This window comes from Accipiter gentilis, chromosome 17 (genome assembly GCF_929443795.1).
Source record: "Accipiter gentilis chromosome 17, bAccGen1.1, whole genome shotgun sequence".
Classification (NCBI taxonomy): Eukaryota; Metazoa; Chordata; class Aves; order Accipitriformes; family Accipitridae; genus Astur; species Astur gentilis.
This window is the reverse complement of record NC_064896.1, coordinates 28,555,577-28,573,791: the sequence shown is the minus strand read 5'-3', so window position 1 is coordinate 28,573,791 and position 18,215 is coordinate 28,555,577. Positions and strand designations below refer to the sequence as shown.

Here is an 18,215-nt window from a genome sequence, read left to right as displayed (position 1 = left end):
GCATCAGGTAACATCAGCCTCCTGTAGAGGAAGAAGAGAACACCAAGCCTGCAGACAAAACACCCCCTTGCCCCAGGACAGGAGTAAGGTCAGGGTCAAGCACAGTTTCCCTGGGGGCAAATGCCTTTCCACCTCCAATGCCACAAGGAAGCAGATGCACCCTGGCAGCCCTGAAGAAACAGCAGCCCTTGAGGCTCCCTCACGCCTACATACCTTGACGTCAGCGATGAGGGCGTCCTCATCCTCAATGCCAGTGGGAACACACTTCTTGTGCAGAGGGAGTGACTCCAGTTTGTCCACGAGGCAGCGTAGACCCTCCAGCTCAAACTGCGTCAGGTGCACCTTCCTGCTCTTCCGTGGGCTGCCACCATTTGGGTCCCAGGCCTGGCCATTTTGGGACCCCCGGCTGGAGTCGGAAGATTCTATAGATGGGGTCTTCTTCAGACCCGGCAGACTGCTCCGGCAGCTCCTGCCCAGTTCATCATAGTCCACATTGGCACCATTGGCTACGGGGCTGGTGAGAACGGACCGCCTTGTGACTGGTCGCCTGGGTTCCTTCCCTGCTGCATCCTCCTCTTCTTCCTCCTCCTCCTCTTCTTCCATGTTTACTGAATCCGAGGAGCTCAGCTCCATATCTGCCACAATGGAGAAAGAGTGAGAGAAGAGCATGGTGGCCAGACAATCACTTGCAGGAGGTGTTCAGTTTCTAGAGGAATCCCCCAGTTATCAGAGATGCTGGAACAACAGACACATACAGGAACAAGGCGAGAGGAAAGGATGGGGCATGTAGTGGCTGGAAAAGAACAGCTAAAACCCTTTCTCATTCCTGGCTTGTTCTGTTGGAAGGTGAGGCACAGGACATGGAAAACCTCCCAGAGAAGGAAAGAGCAAAAGCCTAGACTGTATTTCATAGAATCCTAGAATTGTTTGTGTTGGAAGGGACCTTTAAAGATCATCTAGTCCAACCCCCCTGCCATGGGCAGCAGCATCTTTCACTAGATCAGCTTGCTCAAAGCCCCATCCAACCTGGCTTTGCTTTTGAGGGCTTGGGATCCCCAGCCATCTGGTCCTGAGAGCGACCTGGGACCTTGATCCTGCCTTCACGGTGGTAGAAAGAAGATGTGGACTCACTAGATCACAGTGAGGTCTCTGAGCCTGATTGTGCACAATAAAGCACCCTCTCCAGACAGTAAAAGGGAAGGGGGTTCTGCTGCTCCCTTCCTTTCAGCCCTCTGCACTAGTTCCCACTTCATGCTGCTCAGTGGTAGAGAAACAGTGATGAAGGCACTGGAGGCCTCCAGGCAAGAGGAGGACAGAGACAGCCTTTCCCAAACCAAGCACTGAGGGAAATCTCAAGAGGGCCACAGGAAAAGGACAAGAGCTGGGTGCCATGTCCCTTTGCTAGGGCCCCCAGATAGAAATCAAAAGCCCTGAAAAGGCTGTGGCTGTGAGGGGAGGTGCCCAGGAGTCAGCATTTACAGCCTCTTAGGGGAGTGAGGACAGATTTGCTTCAAGGGCCTTGGGTGGAGGCTACCTAGCCCTCTCTCACTCTAAAGAAGGGTCTCTCTGAGAAATAATCTCTTGAACCAATGCTCAGGCCCCACTTGCCTTGGCTGTAAGGAGGCCAAAAATTCCTTTTGCGGAAGACTCCCTGTGCTTCCTTGCACATAACCTTGACAGCACTTTAAACTGTGCATGCAGGAAGGCCCTGATCAGCCAGAAAGCATTACTGCCTTACAGCTCACAGCACAGTGGTGATTACTGCAAGTTCCCTCCGCCTCTTCTGTTAAAGGCTTTGTGTGTACCAGCAAGACCAGGAACTTGTGTGCCGGTTTTGCAGCTGCAAGGAACCTGGCCTGTTACAGGGGCAAAGGAGGAAGCAAAAGTCTGGCTAGTTTTGACTTCTTGCTCAAAGGAAAAGAAGTAAACTGCACCTCCTTTGGCCAGTCTGCAATGCCCTCCAACTGCTCAGTACAGCAAACAGTGAAAAGGGAGGAAATACCCAAAGAAACCACCTTGTGAAATTGAGGAAGTGATAGTCCAAATTCTTCCTACACAGCCCTCCAGGGCCCACCATGCTGCTAAGCCAGACAGTACCCCAGCAGGAGGGTGCAAGAAACCATTTTGATACGGGTGAGGAAGGAATAAGAAGAGCTGGACAGCCAATGCAAGGGGCTTACCCATACTGAGTGACTCCTTCTGGAAGTCCTTGGTCAGATGTGAGCGGCTGGTGATGCAGTAGACATAGCGCTCCAGCACATACCAGCACATCTCGTAATAGAAGGGATAACGAAACTTATTTGGGACCTGCAAAAGAGGCAAGGGGAAGGGGATCAGCTCAGACCTCCTCCACCACAGGGCTGCACAGAGAAAGCTCTTATTACTGCTGCCTCAAACCAGACCGATCTCCTCCTGAGAGACAGGAAACGCATGTACATGTTTAACAGCATCATTCATGCTTCTGGCAGCCTGACGCAATTCTCCTTGCAGAAGGATATTATCACCAGGCAGAGCAGAGACCAGGCACTACTCACTTGCAAGCCATTAACATTTCATTTGTCTTTGTTAGGGTTTCGGCTCTTCCCCCACAGACCTCCTTCTCATTAGTACAAGAAAAAAGTGGCAGATGACACAAAAGGTTTCAGTTGAAGGTAATGGTTCAAGCCCTCTTTCCAAGCCCAGGCACAGCATCTGACAGTTTGTATGGGCAGAGGGAAAGGTTGGTCTGTTAAGAGAGGTGTTACCAGCTCAGCTATTTAGCAGAGTGCTATCAGGGCTGTGTCACATGAGTGTTGGCAATTCACATGCAGGCAGAAGCTGCCCCTGACCCTGCTGCCTGCCCTGCACCTTCAAGAGGCTACACTGCCCAGGGTGGAGCAGGCACACACTCCATTGTTTTATGTATGTCTTAGCTGCTGTGGATGATGGTCTGACGTGTGACTGCTAACCCACAGGTCCTGCCAGCTGCAGCAACCTGAACTGCTTCAGAGAGGCCAACAGTCTGTCTATCGCAGCCCAGGCATGTCCTGAAGCTTCTCTGCAGGAGCTGAGCTCTGCAGGACCCATGTCTCCACAGGGAGCAAGCAAGAACATCCACTTGCCAACAGCATTCTCTGCTCGAGGCCTCAGGAAGCCTTTAGTTTGTTATCTTAGACCACATCAAGGTCTAAGATCAACACCAAGCAGCAGAAGGCAGCCAGGTAAGGGAAGAGGCAACACACTGGATGCACTCCCACGGATACGTTGCTCCTTCCTCTTTAGGCAACCAGGAGAGGTCCCCATGACACTCACAGCAAGGTTTGCAGACCCCTTGGAAGCCTGGTGTCAGACCAGAGGTGGTACAAAGGAATATAAAAAGACTTAGTGCACACTGCAGGCTGTCCCTCTGCCCAAGTTCCTGCCTGTACATTTAGCAGGCTAGGACATCTTGCTTACAGACAGCTGGAGTTGAAGCAATCTGTCACAGGGTGAGATTCAACTTGTCTGCCTGCACACCACCACTCTTGGCTGTGCCCTCCCCACCATCCCAGGAGGCCACATCCTCGCAGCTCTCCCACAGGTCCTTACCCGCGTGCGGTCTTCAATGCTGTAGATCCGGAGCTGCATAGGGATGTTGAAGCTGTGTAAGAAGTTGCCTCCGAAAACCAGTGTGTCCATGGGAGTGTACACAGCATGGATCCAACCTTGGAGAGAAAGCAGAGTTTGAAGAATCTTGAGTAACTAGGTGAGGTCAAGGTCTCACAACTGACAGTCCCTACTAATGCAGTTCCTTTGCAATCTCTTATGAATTGTGTTCTTCAGAGCAGGGCTGTCAAATCTGCACAGCCTTCATGCTGCTCAGCTAAGTCCACCCTGATAGTTGCACCCTTAACCTGCACCCAGGTTAGCTGCAAACACACAGACTAGCTATTGACCCGTTGTCATGTCAGCCAGCCCTAGCGGCAGCAGGGGGCTATGATGGGACCATATAGACCCCAACTCTTTGAGGATGGCAGACATTGCCATGTTACAGCAACCGTGTCCACCCCTCCTGAAGTGTCACTACTGAATTACTCAATACCCAGCTCACTTGACCCATCTAAGAGCTAGAGACAGACTTGTACTTAGGCAATTAAATACACCTGTGGATCTGGCCTCATGTCCTCCCATGGTGGCACATGTGCCAGCACCCACCTCCTGTCCATAGCTTTTTGTCATCTTGGTGTCTCTGGAAAGTTGCTTCCTAATTGCATTAGGCCTAAGAATACCAGCAACAAGGAAAACAGTGTTCCAAAGTCTGCTCAATTAAAAAAAACCCTCAAAGTAACTCAAGTTCCAGCTCTGTTATCTCCAAGGCTAAGCAATCCAGCCAAGCCCAACATTTTAGAAATTCCAGCATCAGTTTCCTTAAGGCAAGGCCAATCAATTCAGATGTGTCAGTTGTGATAACAGGACTCATTTGAATAACTTCTGCAATCCCTGATGTTTTCTGTTCCTGCTCCCACTGTAAGCTACAACACAGCTTACTCCTGCACTGCTGTTGGAGATGAAACGGCAGGTGAAACGGCAGGTTACAGCAGCCTTTGATATCTGAGACAGTCTTATGGACACAATTTTTATGCACCAGTTTTATTAGAAGCCTTTGAAGGGGTCTAACAATCTTTCTCTGTACAAGGGAGTATTCCCTAGTGCAAGCACAACATTTTACAGACATCCCAGGTCTCCATCACAGGTTCTAAAAGGCTGTGAGCCAGTCCTTGCAAACAACCAACTTGAGCTGCCCTTTTTTTTTAATCTGCCTCATCTCTTCTGCCTTTGCTGTTTTCAAGCACAGCACTGTACTAACTGCACATGGAAGATGTTGCTGATGCCCTCCAATTATTCTGCTTGCTAAACCAAGTGAGGCTAAAGATTTCTCTTAACTCTTGAGAGTGTTCCAACTCCCAACCTCAAAGTCTCCTTGCCCAAGCCCTCTGCAAAGCAGTTACCTGCAAGTCTCTCCATATTACTGCTTCCCAGCTCCCTACTGGGTTTTCCAACATTTGCTTATAGCTATATGCTTTCCAGCTCTCTTATCTGCAGTACCTGCAGACTGTTTGATTGTCTTTCCCCATGTCCAGAGCAGTCACCTTGCTCCTTAAAGTCAGACACTGGCTCCCTTCCTTGCTTCACAGTTTGAACATAACTCTGCAGAGATTTCACAAGAGACCCAGGAAGCTGAGGAGCTGTACTGCCCTCGGCCAGTCTTCAACATAAACTGCTCCACATGTCAAAATGACAGGCTCTGGGAAAGCCTCCTTTAATAATTGATCAAGAGTGATGTGAGCCAGCCACAGCTTTCCTGTTGCTTGGGCTGAATCCACAGTGCCATGACAGGCATGTTTTAGGAACTGGCAAGCAAGAGGACAGAGCCACATCACATCTCCCTCTCCCAGTTACTCATGAGGGAGGAAGCGAAATCCTGCCTGTTCTGATTTTGCTCGTGTCCTGGGAGTTTCAGCCTCTCACCACAACTCTGGTAAAGGCCAGGATGCGCCTGCCCACCCTGCAGTACCTGAGGGGATGACAAATGTGTAGCCCTGCTTGAGCTCGATGCGCTGGCACTCTGACACTCTGTCCCCAAGAAAAATGTCTCCCTGCTTCCCTGAGAGAAGCCAGTTTTCATAGAGCTCCAGGTTCTGGGGTGTAGGAGGGATCAGCCAGAAGATCTGCAAATAAAGACAACAGGTGTTTAAGTAGTCACATAATTAACAGCTACTGACTACCCCCTGCTTCTTCCAAACCTGCCCTGCTCCCTCTCCAGACATCTAAATCTCTTCCTCTCCCCATCCACAGAGGATGCAAATTTGCAGAAATTCCCAGTAAAGTGTCCCGTTTGAGAGGGCAAGCCAGCGAGCAAGGTCTTTCCCAACCTGACACACTGAGCACCACAGGTCAACTGAGCTTGGGATGCTTTGTAAAGTATTATTTACATCAATAGAACCCACCAAAGACACCAGAGTGCTAGAGACAAAGGAGGTATTTACCTGCATATTTCTGCCATGTCAGTAAGAGCTACAACTAAACTAGAGATTTGCACCTGTCTGGCTCCATGGAATTACAGGGGGCAAGCAGACACCCACCCCCAACTAGGCTCTTCAGAGACTGTTAACTTATCCTTTGGGGGAAGGCACTGGAGCCGCAAACCATCAGAATCGCTGGGGAAGTCTGGCAGCTACATCTCCTTTGCAAGGAAAGGTGGGTGAAAAGCCCAGATTCTTCACGTGCGGCAGAGTTTGCTGCCTTCCCTGAACCTAGTCTAAGTCAGTGGAGAAAAATGGGATGGAAAAATTGCCCAGGACTTGTCCTAAAGAAGTGACAAGATCTTTTTTCCCCAGAGATCTGCCTTTACTGACTACAGAGGGAGTCCATCCAGCCACCTTCAGCTGGACAGTTCCTTCGCAGCAGTTACAAGCAAAGGGCTCCCTATCCTAAGGCTCTCTGAGGTGCTCTCAGGAGATGTTCAGCCACAACAGGCAGCCTTTTTTACCCCCGGCTCCTTGACGAATTGAGCCCTAGATGGCTCATGGTTTTTATCAGAAGCAGTGAGGTCTCTTCTAATAGCTCACAAGGGTTAAGTCAGGAGCTAGGTGCATTTCACTGGGCAAGAGGTGGGACCTGCTGTTGGTAAATTCTGTACTACGGGATACTATTCCACGTTAGCTTTTCCTAGTAATACTAAGCTGAGGTACCACCAGATTTTGCTGCTCCAACTGCATCGATTCAAACGTACTATGATGAGTCTGTCTGCATCACCACCCTCCCTGGACAGTAGTGCAGTTTCCTTGACCACAGTAGAGCTGACAACTGCAGCTAGCAAAAACTTGAATACAAGCTCTTCTGTGCCATTATATTCCTTGTTGAAGCATAGACTGAGTCCTATGACAACGGGCACCCAATGACAGTCAGAGGGGAGGTTTTCCCAGCAAGGACTTCATATTGACTAAGTGTCATGCGCTGAATGTGACTGCTCTCTAGAGCAGCAGAATTGCTAGAAGTGCTAGCTAGGGTGTCTGACTTAATTGTTCAAGTACTAGCTAGCCCATTCGGTGATACAGCACCCAAACTATTACAAATCTGTTTTCTGAAAGTAAAGAGAACAAATACAACATTCCCACCTGTAAGAGGAGCTTAAGGTTCATTCACTCTGCCTAGGAGCAAGTGGGAGGACTGGCACCTTCCCAGATCCCCTTCCAGACAGATTTATTCCAAGCCAGGCCCCAGTACAACACACAGCTGGGGTGACGGATGCCTGGCACAGGGAAATCCCCACACAATTATAACTGGAAGCCACCCATGAGGAAACAAACATTGCACTCAAAGTTTGTAACCAGACAAACTCAAACTTAATGGAACCTGGTGTTCAGTTTTTCTATCTTGGGCTGAGCTCAGCTACAGGAAGTGAGTCCAGACAATCAGCTCAAATCTGACACTGTTTCAGAGCTACTTCTCACCAGAAAGCATTCAAGGGTTTTGCAGTGAAGACCTGTCACTAATTTAGGAGAGGCTCCCATGCGTCTTTAATCACCTTTCTTCCATTTGCTGCTGCTCCCAGTGTGCTATGTGCACCTCACCAAAAGGTGATTAGCCATGTAACCAAATGACCTCTCAGAAGCCCCAGGCACTGGATGAATTGGGTTATTCTACTCTGTGTCATTTAGCCTTTTATAACGTTGCCTCAGCATCACCTCTACAGCATGGGTTTTCAGCCTGTACCTGGTGGACCTCTGAGGGCCTGAACTACTTCCAAGAACCACAGATAAACAAGTTTAGGGTGGAAAGACTTCAATTCACTGTCTGGGACCTACATCTTCAAGGATCGACAAGGGAACAGACTAAAAGCCACTCTCCTAAAGCATCTGTAACTTTCCCTACAGGGACTGTCCTCCTACCTTTCCCCCTCGGTGGATGTGGTACCACACAGAAGTCCCACCAAAGTCCACGTGGAAATCTGTGTAGCAGCCCTTGACGCTCATCAGACAGTATCTGGCAGAAAACAAGATGATGATAAGGTGAAAATGAGCGGTGGTCCACATTTTAGAGCAGATACAACGTATTCAAAGGGAGTGGTCTGTCCAAACCCAGGCCAGTGGCTCAGAGCAGTGCCAGAAGTCAATTACTGCAGTGCTAAGCACTTTAGCTGCAGGGAGGTGGTGGTCTGCAGGAGAGCTCACTTTGCGTCTATATCACATCCCCACAAAAAGATCTAGTCCAGGCAAGAGGAGAGCTTTCATCCTCACCACACCTGGCAGCTCTAGAAACCCTGATGCCACAGGTCTGGCCTACAGGGCAGGATGGGCAGCGTCTAGCAGCTCAGCTGACTCCGGATGTCTCAAGGTGGTGAGCACAAAGAGTTTCCCCAAAGTGCAGTGAGCTCCTAAAAGCCACATGACCGCTCTTCCACACAGTGTTTGGCAGGGGCTTAAACAACTAATTGCAGTGTTCTTGCAAGTGTCACTTGCTGAAATAAACAGGGAGACTGTTCCTCCCACTTCCCCTTAGTACAAACTCCTTCTCCCTTGGGCAGTTTTCTTGCAAGAGATGCTTTGCTGCTTGCCACCACTGGATTAGCTCAGGAAGTCACTTACTTCTGCACCTTTGGATACTGCATCTCCAGGATAGCATTCGTAGACTCTGTCTGACTCTCCTTCAGGTGTCTGGGCCACATGTTATCAACCCAGTCAATCAAATCCACCTACAGCAGAAAGGTGGGAGACATGAGTAGAGATGAAAGGGGCACAGTAACCCCTTTTGCTACCCCCAGGCTGTCCTGGAAACTCAAATACCTATTGCCTGCCTGGTGAGCCCACATGTGGCCGGGCACCTGTGGGATGCAGGGTTGCACTGGGCCCACCAAAGCCACTGCGGTGCTGTGCACAGACCGCCAGCCAGCCCAGCTCAGAGCACACCCACAACAAACAACAGCACCAAGGAAGGGAAGGAAGCCCTGGTGTTAGCTGGAAGGCCATGACACCCCCTTTTTGGCCCCCACACACCCATCAATCTTCCCAATGCCACTGGTGCAATCCCACATGTAAAGCATTTAGGACCAACTGTTCTGATGTCAGTCGCTGTACAGTGAGCCTCTGAATTCACACAAGCAACAAACACCACAGCAAGATCCCAAGCACGGTACTGGGATGCTGGTCAGCTACTTAGGGGCTAGGCAGGAACTGCTATGCACTGGGCTTACTACTAGGGTGGGATTCAACTCTCTAAGCTTCAGGACAGCCAGAGCAGGCAGAGATGTCCAGGCTCCCTCTACAGTTAACAGAGAGAAGCGAATGGCCCTACAGAGCTGCCCCTTCCTCTCCACCGACTGCAGAGGGAGTTCAGGATGCCCAACCCATCCATCCCACTTTCCACACAAGGGCAACTCATTTTCCCCCTGCCACAAAGCCTCATGCCCTGCTTCCAGCACACTTCCAGTCTTGGCCTCCTCTGCTCTCAGAGATTTCAGCACTTTTCATCAGAAACCCTCCCTGCCATGCTGCACAACCCTCTGGAGTCCCAGCTGAACACAGGGCTGCTGTCCTAACGGAACCAAGGTTTCCAAACACCAAGGAAACCACAAAGCTCAACCAGCATCCAGGCTTTAGCTACTCTCTCAAATTACAGCAAACACTGCTGAGCTCTGCTGTCCAATTTAGGTCCTGCTGGAGTTTTACACCTGGCCATGTGTTATGGGAAGCCACCCCTGTCCTGCACCTCTCTTTGGCCACAATAGAGCTGATCGCTGCTGCAGGATGCAGGAGGGGGCTCTGCACCAAGCATCAGAGCAGCGCAGCGCACAGGACAGAGGGAGGGTAGGCCCAAGATGGAATGACAGCCAAGGTATCTTGGCAGACAGCAGAATCAGCTAACTGGAAGAGGCTGGCAGCCAACATCCCCATCCTGTCCCCAACACTCACTGGCTGAGCACAAATCTGACCTCTCTATTCAAACTCAGGTGCTTGTTCAAACTCTGTGCCTGTTCTTGATCACCAGCGAGCAGGTTACCTCACTCTAATTATTCTGCAGCCAATCACTTTCATTTCTTTAACTGCTGACAACTAGTGAACAAGTCAGCTCTCTGCAGAATGACAGGCCAGGGACTTGACTGTGGTCCCTACAGCTGAGGGATGCACAGGCTGGGCAGCCCCAGCCTGACTGTGAGATCAGCTACAGCAGATGAGGTCTGAGTCAAACACAGGATCAGCTCCAACAGCTTCCAGAGCACAGCAGTGACATCCCTGGCTGAGCCCATGCATGTTATGAGCAGCCCCTCTCCTCCCACATTCAAGTGTCAGGCTGCACCTTGCCTACAGGGGACCACAAGCACAAGGGAAAGGACATTCCTGCAGAAGGAAGCGCCACACTCACCGTAGCAGGTCTCTGCACCAGGTTCTCCAGTTTGGTGTGGCTGAACTCCAGGCTGATGACATTGTAAAGTTTCTCCCGCTCGGCCTCCGGTGTTTCATAGTAGCGTGCCCACTGTGCCATGGACATCTCAATATCCCTCTGCGTGTTCACATCCATGACATCCACCATCCGTCGGCTCCCTGCCAGAACAGACAGACATCACTGGAACTGTCCTTATGCACAACAGACCAGCCAGAAGAGACACTCCAGGAGACATGAGATCCTTCCTCAAAGGACCCACCCACACAAGTGGGACATCTTGGCCTTTCCCATAACCTCACCTTTTTCTGTATATACCCACATTGAAACCAAAACTGCTTCAAGTCAAACTAGACTCAAGCAGATAAGAGTTGTGATCCACTGGCTAAGGATGGCTCAGGTTCAACCAGCTGCATGCTGGGGGAGCCACAAGACCAGACCTCTAGCTTTGATAAACCCCGTGACTCTCCCCATTCCTCCCTATCTGCCCAGGGTGCAACAGAGGCACCGTGGTGCCCAGACACTTACCAACACACAGCCGCACATCGTTCACGCTGAAGTCCGGATCTGGCATCCTGCAGGACAAACACCTTGCTAAAAAAATCATGAAGTGCTTCTCATTGCAGACCCTTCCCACCTGTAACCCCTGAAGATAACTACTGTGCTTCTTTTTGCCTCTTGGGTGTGGGTGAAGACCATGCAACTAGATCTCTGGGTGCATAGGTCTGTGCTGAGCGCTGGGTGAAACAGTGGACCCAACTTCTGGCTAGGGAAGCAGATTTGGGAATAGGATATACCATTTCTAGAGCATGAGCTGTTCTAGCTGTTGCCTAGAAGCAGTGGCTTCTGGCAAATGAGCAAGCACGCCTTGGGCTAAGCAATCCTAGCTCTCATTTTAAAGACTGCTCGTATGCGTTATCCCAATATAAAGGGCATAGTCAGACTATTACAAGCAGTATATTTCACTGACACAGCATAACTACCCTAACTGTTTGTACTGGCATACTTATCTGTACAAACACTGCTGTCACAGGCAGAATGGGCGGGCAGCCACTGAAGCAGCTCTTGACCCAGAGAAATAGCCAAAAGGTCAAGAGAAATCCAGTTTCACCCACACTGTAATCTTCAGTATCAAATCTCTACCCTCCCAAGCCACCCAGCAGTTAAAACTGAGCCTGGTACAATTTCCTATCTAATTCACCACAGTACGGTACATCATGCACTGGATGAGATGTTGCCCATCCGTTCACAGCCAGCTAAGGAAGTAAAGAGCAGTGTGGCTGATACTGGCTCTGACAAAGTTTTCTAGGGCTAATTTATTCCTCTAACTTTTGTACTGATCAAAACCAAAAAACACTGACCCAGCAGAAACACTGGATCAGATCAGGTTTTTTTAATTTTGTGAAAGACAGTTGTAATGTTTTGATATAGTATTACTTGCCTTAAAACTACATCTACCACCCCATTGCATATTTATATGAATATCATAAAATGGCACAAAGTCTTGCATCAGTACAGCTTTACACTCAAAGCTGTAAACCTTAATTGACTTACTGTAGCAAGAGACAGATGGCAGTTTAGAAGTAACCATGTTGGGTAAATCAGGTTGGAATTCTGGAAAATGCCAGAAATACTACAAATTGCTTGACTCTCTGGCAATAGATGCCTATATTACTAGGAAAGAAACCCAGCCAGATGTTGCATCAGAGCAGCAGTGGGACTTTCCAGACATTTGGTTGAATTGCGATCACCTACAGCCAATTCAGTCCTCTCATTTTAAGTCCAGGCAGACTAGTAAGAACAGGATAACCGAGGTGGAAGATACTTCTCTCTTCTCACTGCACATAAAAAACAGCACGGACAGGACACAGTCATACCAGCTTGGCAGAGCACAGATCCAGCCACCAGGATCAGATCCCACACAACGTAGAGAGAAGCAAGAAATCGGGCCAGAGTCACCCACCACTCTGTGCCCCTAGAACTTACTTTATCCCCAAGCCATCAGAGCTCCTGAAGATGAGAGGGTCTCGCAGGCCGCCCCGCTGGATGTATTCAACTGTGAAGTCTGGTGTGGGGAAACAAGAAGAGGGAAGGTGTTAGGGGAGACTCCTTCAGAGGACTATAGACAAGCTGAAGTTAGAAAGGATCTCTGGAGATCTCAAGTCCAACCCTGCTCCCAGCAAACTGACCTCAGACTCAGATCAGGTCATTCAGAGCCCTGTGCAGTAGAGACCCAAGAACCTCATCATATCTCTGTGGCAAGGCTAGCCAGCGAAAGAAAGCCCTGTTCCTCACTATTTCTTTCTACAGCCCTTCAGAGATCCTGGAACTCCTTTGCGGCAGGTTCTGTGAGCAGCATGGTGTGTGCTGCTGACAAGCCTCAGACAGGCACCCCCAGGGAGGGGGGGGTTTGCTCCAACAGACTGCACCAGACAGGGGAACAGCACAGCTTTTGGTCCCCACTTCCCTAAGAAGCTCACAGCCAAGCAAGAGATGCCTTGAAGAAATGCTCCTCCCTCATGGTAAACCCTCACGAGGCTTGCACTGGCTGTGCGATGAAAAGACATCCCACTGAGCTATATGCGTGGTGAAAGAAAGGGGAGACATCCCACATAGTTTTTGAATTAAGCATCTAGTAGACATGTGGCTGCAATTACAGGTGCTGACCCAGGCAAACCCTCTCGTTCCTGGCTGCCACGTGTTCCAGCAAGCCTGCAGCACTGCAGACTGGCTCATCGCTCTCTAGATCAAGCGGCTTCCATGCCATTTCCAACACACACTCCCTGTTACCAGCTCCCCTGGCCCAAGGGCTTAGCAGGCTTGAGTCAATCCTCTACCAATATGCTTCATATTGCCTTCAAACTGCTTAGGGACTGCCGCAGGACTTACAGGGGCAGCAGGCAGAAATGTCCTTTGCCTGCACTGCACCACTTGGATAATGCAAGTAAAGTGGTTTACAGCAGAGGAAAGTACAGAACTGGCATGAACAGCAGACAGTTTTCTCAACTTTACAGAAGGATGGAAAATAAAAGGCAGAAAAACACAGGACAATGGGAAAGGATTTTATTAACACCACAATTGCCTTGTAACCGCCCTTCAAGTTGGCAGTCAGGGAGGCTTTGGGTGTAGCCAGATGCACAAAAGCACATCCAACTGTGATCACTGTTAGCTTTCCATGAAAGGCTCGGGGAAAGGTCATCTCACACACCATGCCTCACTGGAGAAGTGGCCAACCGCACTAGCTGTCTGGTTACTGACAGCAGTAGCACACACTGCAGCACAGCAGTCCCGAGACAAACCTTTGCCTTCCATGAAGACCACGAAGGTGGAGTTAAACTTGTTGGTGGACAACTTTTCCTCGAGGTCAAACGTCCTCTTCCCTTCAATTTCATCATCGGAGATGCCATCGTCCTCATAACGCCGCCTCATCGTGCCACGCTGAGGAGAGAACAGACCAGGAAGGTAAGAGCTATGGACCAGGAAGAACAACCAGTTTGCTTCCCAGAGGCTCATCTCAAGCTAGCACAGCTTAACCAGGGCCTCTGGGGGAGCCCTTGCCCTGCAGCAGGCAGTCCCTGGGAAGCCTATATGCTTCTACTCTCAGAGAAGAGAGACCCTATATCATGGGGCTATATTATCCACTAGGTCTCTTGCTCAAAAAGCACCGTTGGTATCATTTTTCCAGAGAGAAATGCTGGAGAAGATCTCTTTAGGCAGTATCTGTCCTGGATCCAAAACACACCACTGAAACATCAGATTTGCTCCTCCTCCAACCAACAGATTCATGTGAGTTGGGCTGTATGGGAGACAGATAATTCACTCCTAATGAGTGCTAACACAGAAACACAGTTGGAGGGGAGTTACTTCAGTATAACTGGGACAAAGACAAAAGAACCAGTTTCCCATTTTTACAGGTGCATCAGCATTTTGCTGCACTGGAGGTAAAGGCACTTGTGAATTTAAATCCCTGCCAGAATGCCAAGTGATAAAGGAAGGGGTTTATGCTGAAGACAATTCTCAAGTTTTCATCTTTGGCTATACTCATACACAGAAGTTGATTTATTCCCCTGTTTGTGTGTGGGAATAGCAGGGGGAGGGAGGGAAGTAACCCTTTTCTTAGAGGGTCTCATAAGTACATCTGTACTGGGATTCCTGACAGACATCCTCTTCTAGCATTGCTGGATCTGGAAGAAATTACTGTCCCCAGCTGTTAGCCACCCCTCCAGAGACCAGCCATGCTCTGGCAAAGCCGTTCGTGGGAATGCTCCCTAAATCTCCTCAGATAAAAGGCAACCTGGTCCAAATTAGCCAAGCTGACTTCCACCAATTAGGGATGCTCCCATTATAAAGCATTCACACCAATCGTTGTGCCAGCAGACAGCCAGGGATAGGATGGGGCAGGAGGTGACACAGTAGTTACTGTCACATCTGGGCCTGGAAGCCAGCACCTGCCTGCAGCAGGGAGGCACAGCGGCATTGCAGTACTGGTAGCAGGGTCACATCCCCAGCAATAACACCGGTCCCAACCATGGACCACGATGCTGAAATTCACCATTGCCAGTAAGGTGACCGGTGTGTACGGCTGTGCATCACAGTCCCTGCAAGACCTCCTGCCACGGCACACCTCCCGCTGCCTGGAGCGGAGCGTGTTTTGACAGCTCATTTCTTCCTTCTTTGAGGGTCTCCTGGTAAAGACAAGAGTGCCCTTTCCCAGGTGAGGGCACACACTTTGGACTCCCCTCCCTGTGGCAGCAAGCTGCAGATCTCTGCCCCAGAGTTCAGCACTGATTCGGACCGCACTCAAAGCCACTTTCTGCTTACTTCTGTCTTCCTCACCCAGCTAGCAAGGGGCAAGGCAGTGCTTGCTCTGACCACATGAAGTCCCAAGAGGTACAAGCCCACCTTTCCTGGGCCAGGGTTTATTTTGCCCTGAGCAGCGAACCCCAGCCCTGCCTGGCCTCACTCACCTTCCCATTAACCCGTGGCCTGCCTGCTCTCCCAGCCCATCACGCACTACAATAACTGAATCAAACATAGCCGGGATATTTTCTGGTGAGTTACAGCCTGCTATTAGCCATTCATCAGTTTGATCACTACATTGCTTTGTTTGTCCCTCTCTTCTTTTTGGCCTCATCTATTAAAACAGCACCGGTGAAAGAGGAAGGACTCCCTCATACTGATGCACTGCTTTAAAGATACTTCTAAAACTAGTTAATTCAGCTAGTGCAGGAGCATGTGGGGACACTCTTTTCAAAAAGGGATTCCCCTGCCCCACATATAACTTCAGCTTCACTCTATCAAGAAGACTGATCAATTCACAAGTAGTTTCCCTGCCATCAAGGCAGAGAAGCTTACCTCTGCATGCTGTTAACACCTCATTAACTTTGCTTCACTTTCCAAAATCCCTCCCAGAAACCTGAATACAATAGGGGCACAAACACCTCATCTACAAGGCAGGCTGCTCCTGAATGGGGCATCTCAGAAAGAGCCCTAAGTATCCTGCAACCAATGTTCTCCAAGGGCCTGTCCAAATGGCCCCAACTGATTAAGCAATCTGGAAGAGGGCTGCATTTTTGCAGCTTTTTGTCTTAAGCCACCCACTAAACATCAATAGCAAGCAGGAGTACCTTCTTTCACTGTTTTTAACAATACAAAAATAAAGCTCACTTTACTTACAGGCTTTTACAGACACACTTGTATAAATGCAGAACCATGCACTAAAAAAAGACAAACGGAGGTGTCACCAGCAGAAGCCAAGTGACATATTCCTGGGGAACTCTTTGGATTTCACTCTGCTAGGGCCAGACTGTGCACACCAACGCACTGGCTGAGAACAGCTGTCGGGCGCTAGGGCCGCGCATCCTACTGCTCCCAGCACAAATCCAGGGGCTGAAACTCCCAAACCTTCCGTCACTCTGCCTCTAAACCGAGACTGGCTCTTTCAAGGAGAGGCACCAGAGCTTGAAGCTGCTTGGGAGGGACGGAGCCGGATGGCCCTGGCACAGCCACCACCGCAAGATGCCCACGGCGAGAAAGGATGGAGCAGGTATGCTGCTGTTAGCCGAGGACAGTGTTTGGGTGCCTTGGACTCTCAACATGGGCAGACAGAGCCGTGCTGGCCCCACCTTTGAGGGGCAGGGAGCTGCACAACCAGCTCTAGTATGTCTCAGCTCCTGTTAACCCATGGGAGACCTTGCTGAACTCCCACAGGCAGCACACCAAGCACAAACAGCAGCAAGGCACTCATCTCTGGGTGGCAGAGCACCCGCTCTTCTCCCCATCGTCAATCAGCCCCGCTCAGCGCTTGCTTCAGGAAGCGCCGCTCGCCACTGTGTTTGCCTGAGCTGGGGAGGGAGAGCACTGACAAAACACACTCAGAGGTCTGCCAGGCAGGATGCAAACACAGGGCTTTCCTGGCTGGCCAGCGCATGAATCCAACAGATTCCAGCTCCACATACACCCACAGACCCTTCCTCACCTTCGCTGGAGGCAAGGGGGAAGTCCAAACAGCCCCGTTTGCTGGACAACCACAATTGCTATCCCAGAACCATTTCAAATCACTTCTGCCCTGAAGACTGCTGTGCAAGGCTGCGGAAGGCTTAGGTCATATGGGCAAACACGCCAAGGAAACCCAAGTTGTAGCTTCCCCTTTGTATTTCTATGCTTTCAGAGAAAGAAACAGAGGTCATGGTGCTTCCCTGTGCTTGTTTGGGCCCTTAGCTGTGCAAGCCTTGTCCAGCTGAAGCATGTCTCAAATCCTGCACTGTGATGCTGTCAGATATCAGCTGCCTGCTGCAGTTCCTGCTGGGACACCTCTGACTGCTATTGTAAGGACAGCAGCTACAGGAAACTTAAGACTATTTTGCAGGTATCTTATTCCTTACTAAATCACACCAGGGAAATTCAAGGCACACCTAGTGCAGGCAAGCATTCTAATAACCTTCCAGCATGATTAGATTTACACTTACCCCAGTTCCCAGGCAAGCCTAGGAAACAAGGCCTAGGACTACTGGCCCCAGCAGGCAGTTCTCTGTCATTGATTAGAGGATGTGCATAATGAAGCAGAGGATGCTGGGCCCTGTAGTCCACGGGTGTTGCCTGCTTTTGGATCAGGTGGGTGGTGGCACACTGCAGGACCAGGCTGTAGTTCTGCATTTTGACCTGCCCCCTTACTCCAGACACTCACTTTTCATTGGCAGGTTTTGGGAAAAGCACCTCCCTCGCCTTTGCTGGGTACAAAACCTCATGAGATGAAAAAGGTTTGGCATGCTAAATGCTGGCAAGAAGAGGCTATATCCAAACTAGTCTCCTAATAACTTACATTTGGCTCCCAGGCTGGAAGCCTGAATGGACTTCAGGGTTCTTAGTTAAGCTACACAACAGGGGTTACTGCATTGGGCTGAAATTCAGGCCATTTGACCACAAACCTCTCGCCTCAGGAGACCCAGGCTGGAACACAGCTCCAGCCAGAGGTGTGATGACCAGCTGCGGCCCCATTTCAAGTAGACATCTCTCACACTAAAGAGCAGCACAGGCCAGCTGACAGCACTTGCTCAAGGACACCAACAGCCTGAAAAACTAGGAGCAGCAAGGTGTAGCACAAAAGCACCATGCAGATAGATAACCAACATACTGGAAAAACCCCTCCTCTGCCGTCACCTCATGGAGACCCTGGTGTCTGGCTGACATGCCTGGATTTCCTTTATCCAGGTGCAACATCAGATGGCATTAGCTGGCTTGCTCCTAGGCATTGTTCTGCAGCTACTGCCAGGACAGGAAAGACAGGGAAACACACAGAAGTTTTACATGGTTTAAGT

The 18,215-nt window shown here is 50.0% G+C and overlaps 1 protein-coding gene across 2 annotated transcripts in view; it reads right to left on the bottom strand.

Annotated features, from left to right (window-relative positions):
• KDM2A (lysine demethylase 2A) overlaps positions 1–18,215 on the bottom strand; it is a 52,638-nt gene that overhangs the window by 16,589 nt on the left and 17,834 nt on the right. For both annotated transcript variants that reach the window (XM_049819821.1, XM_049819819.1), the window contains 10 exons: positions 13,698–13,836; positions 12,385–12,463; positions 10,927–10,973; positions 10,381–10,559; positions 8,607–8,713; positions 7,911–8,004; positions 5,534–5,687; positions 3,568–3,683; positions 2,181–2,307; positions 214–635 (listed from right to left, as the gene is read on the bottom strand). In XM_049819821.1, coding sequence (XP_049675778.1) covers positions 214–635; positions 2,181–2,307; positions 3,568–3,683; positions 5,534–5,687; positions 7,911–8,004; positions 8,607–8,713; positions 10,381–10,559; positions 10,927–10,973; positions 12,385–12,463; positions 13,698–13,836 — 1,464 coding nt within the window. The remainder of the gene's footprint in view (positions 1–213; positions 636–2,180; positions 2,308–3,567; positions 3,684–5,533; positions 5,688–7,910; positions 8,005–8,606; positions 8,714–10,380; positions 10,560–10,926; positions 10,974–12,384; positions 12,464–13,697; positions 13,837–18,215) is intronic.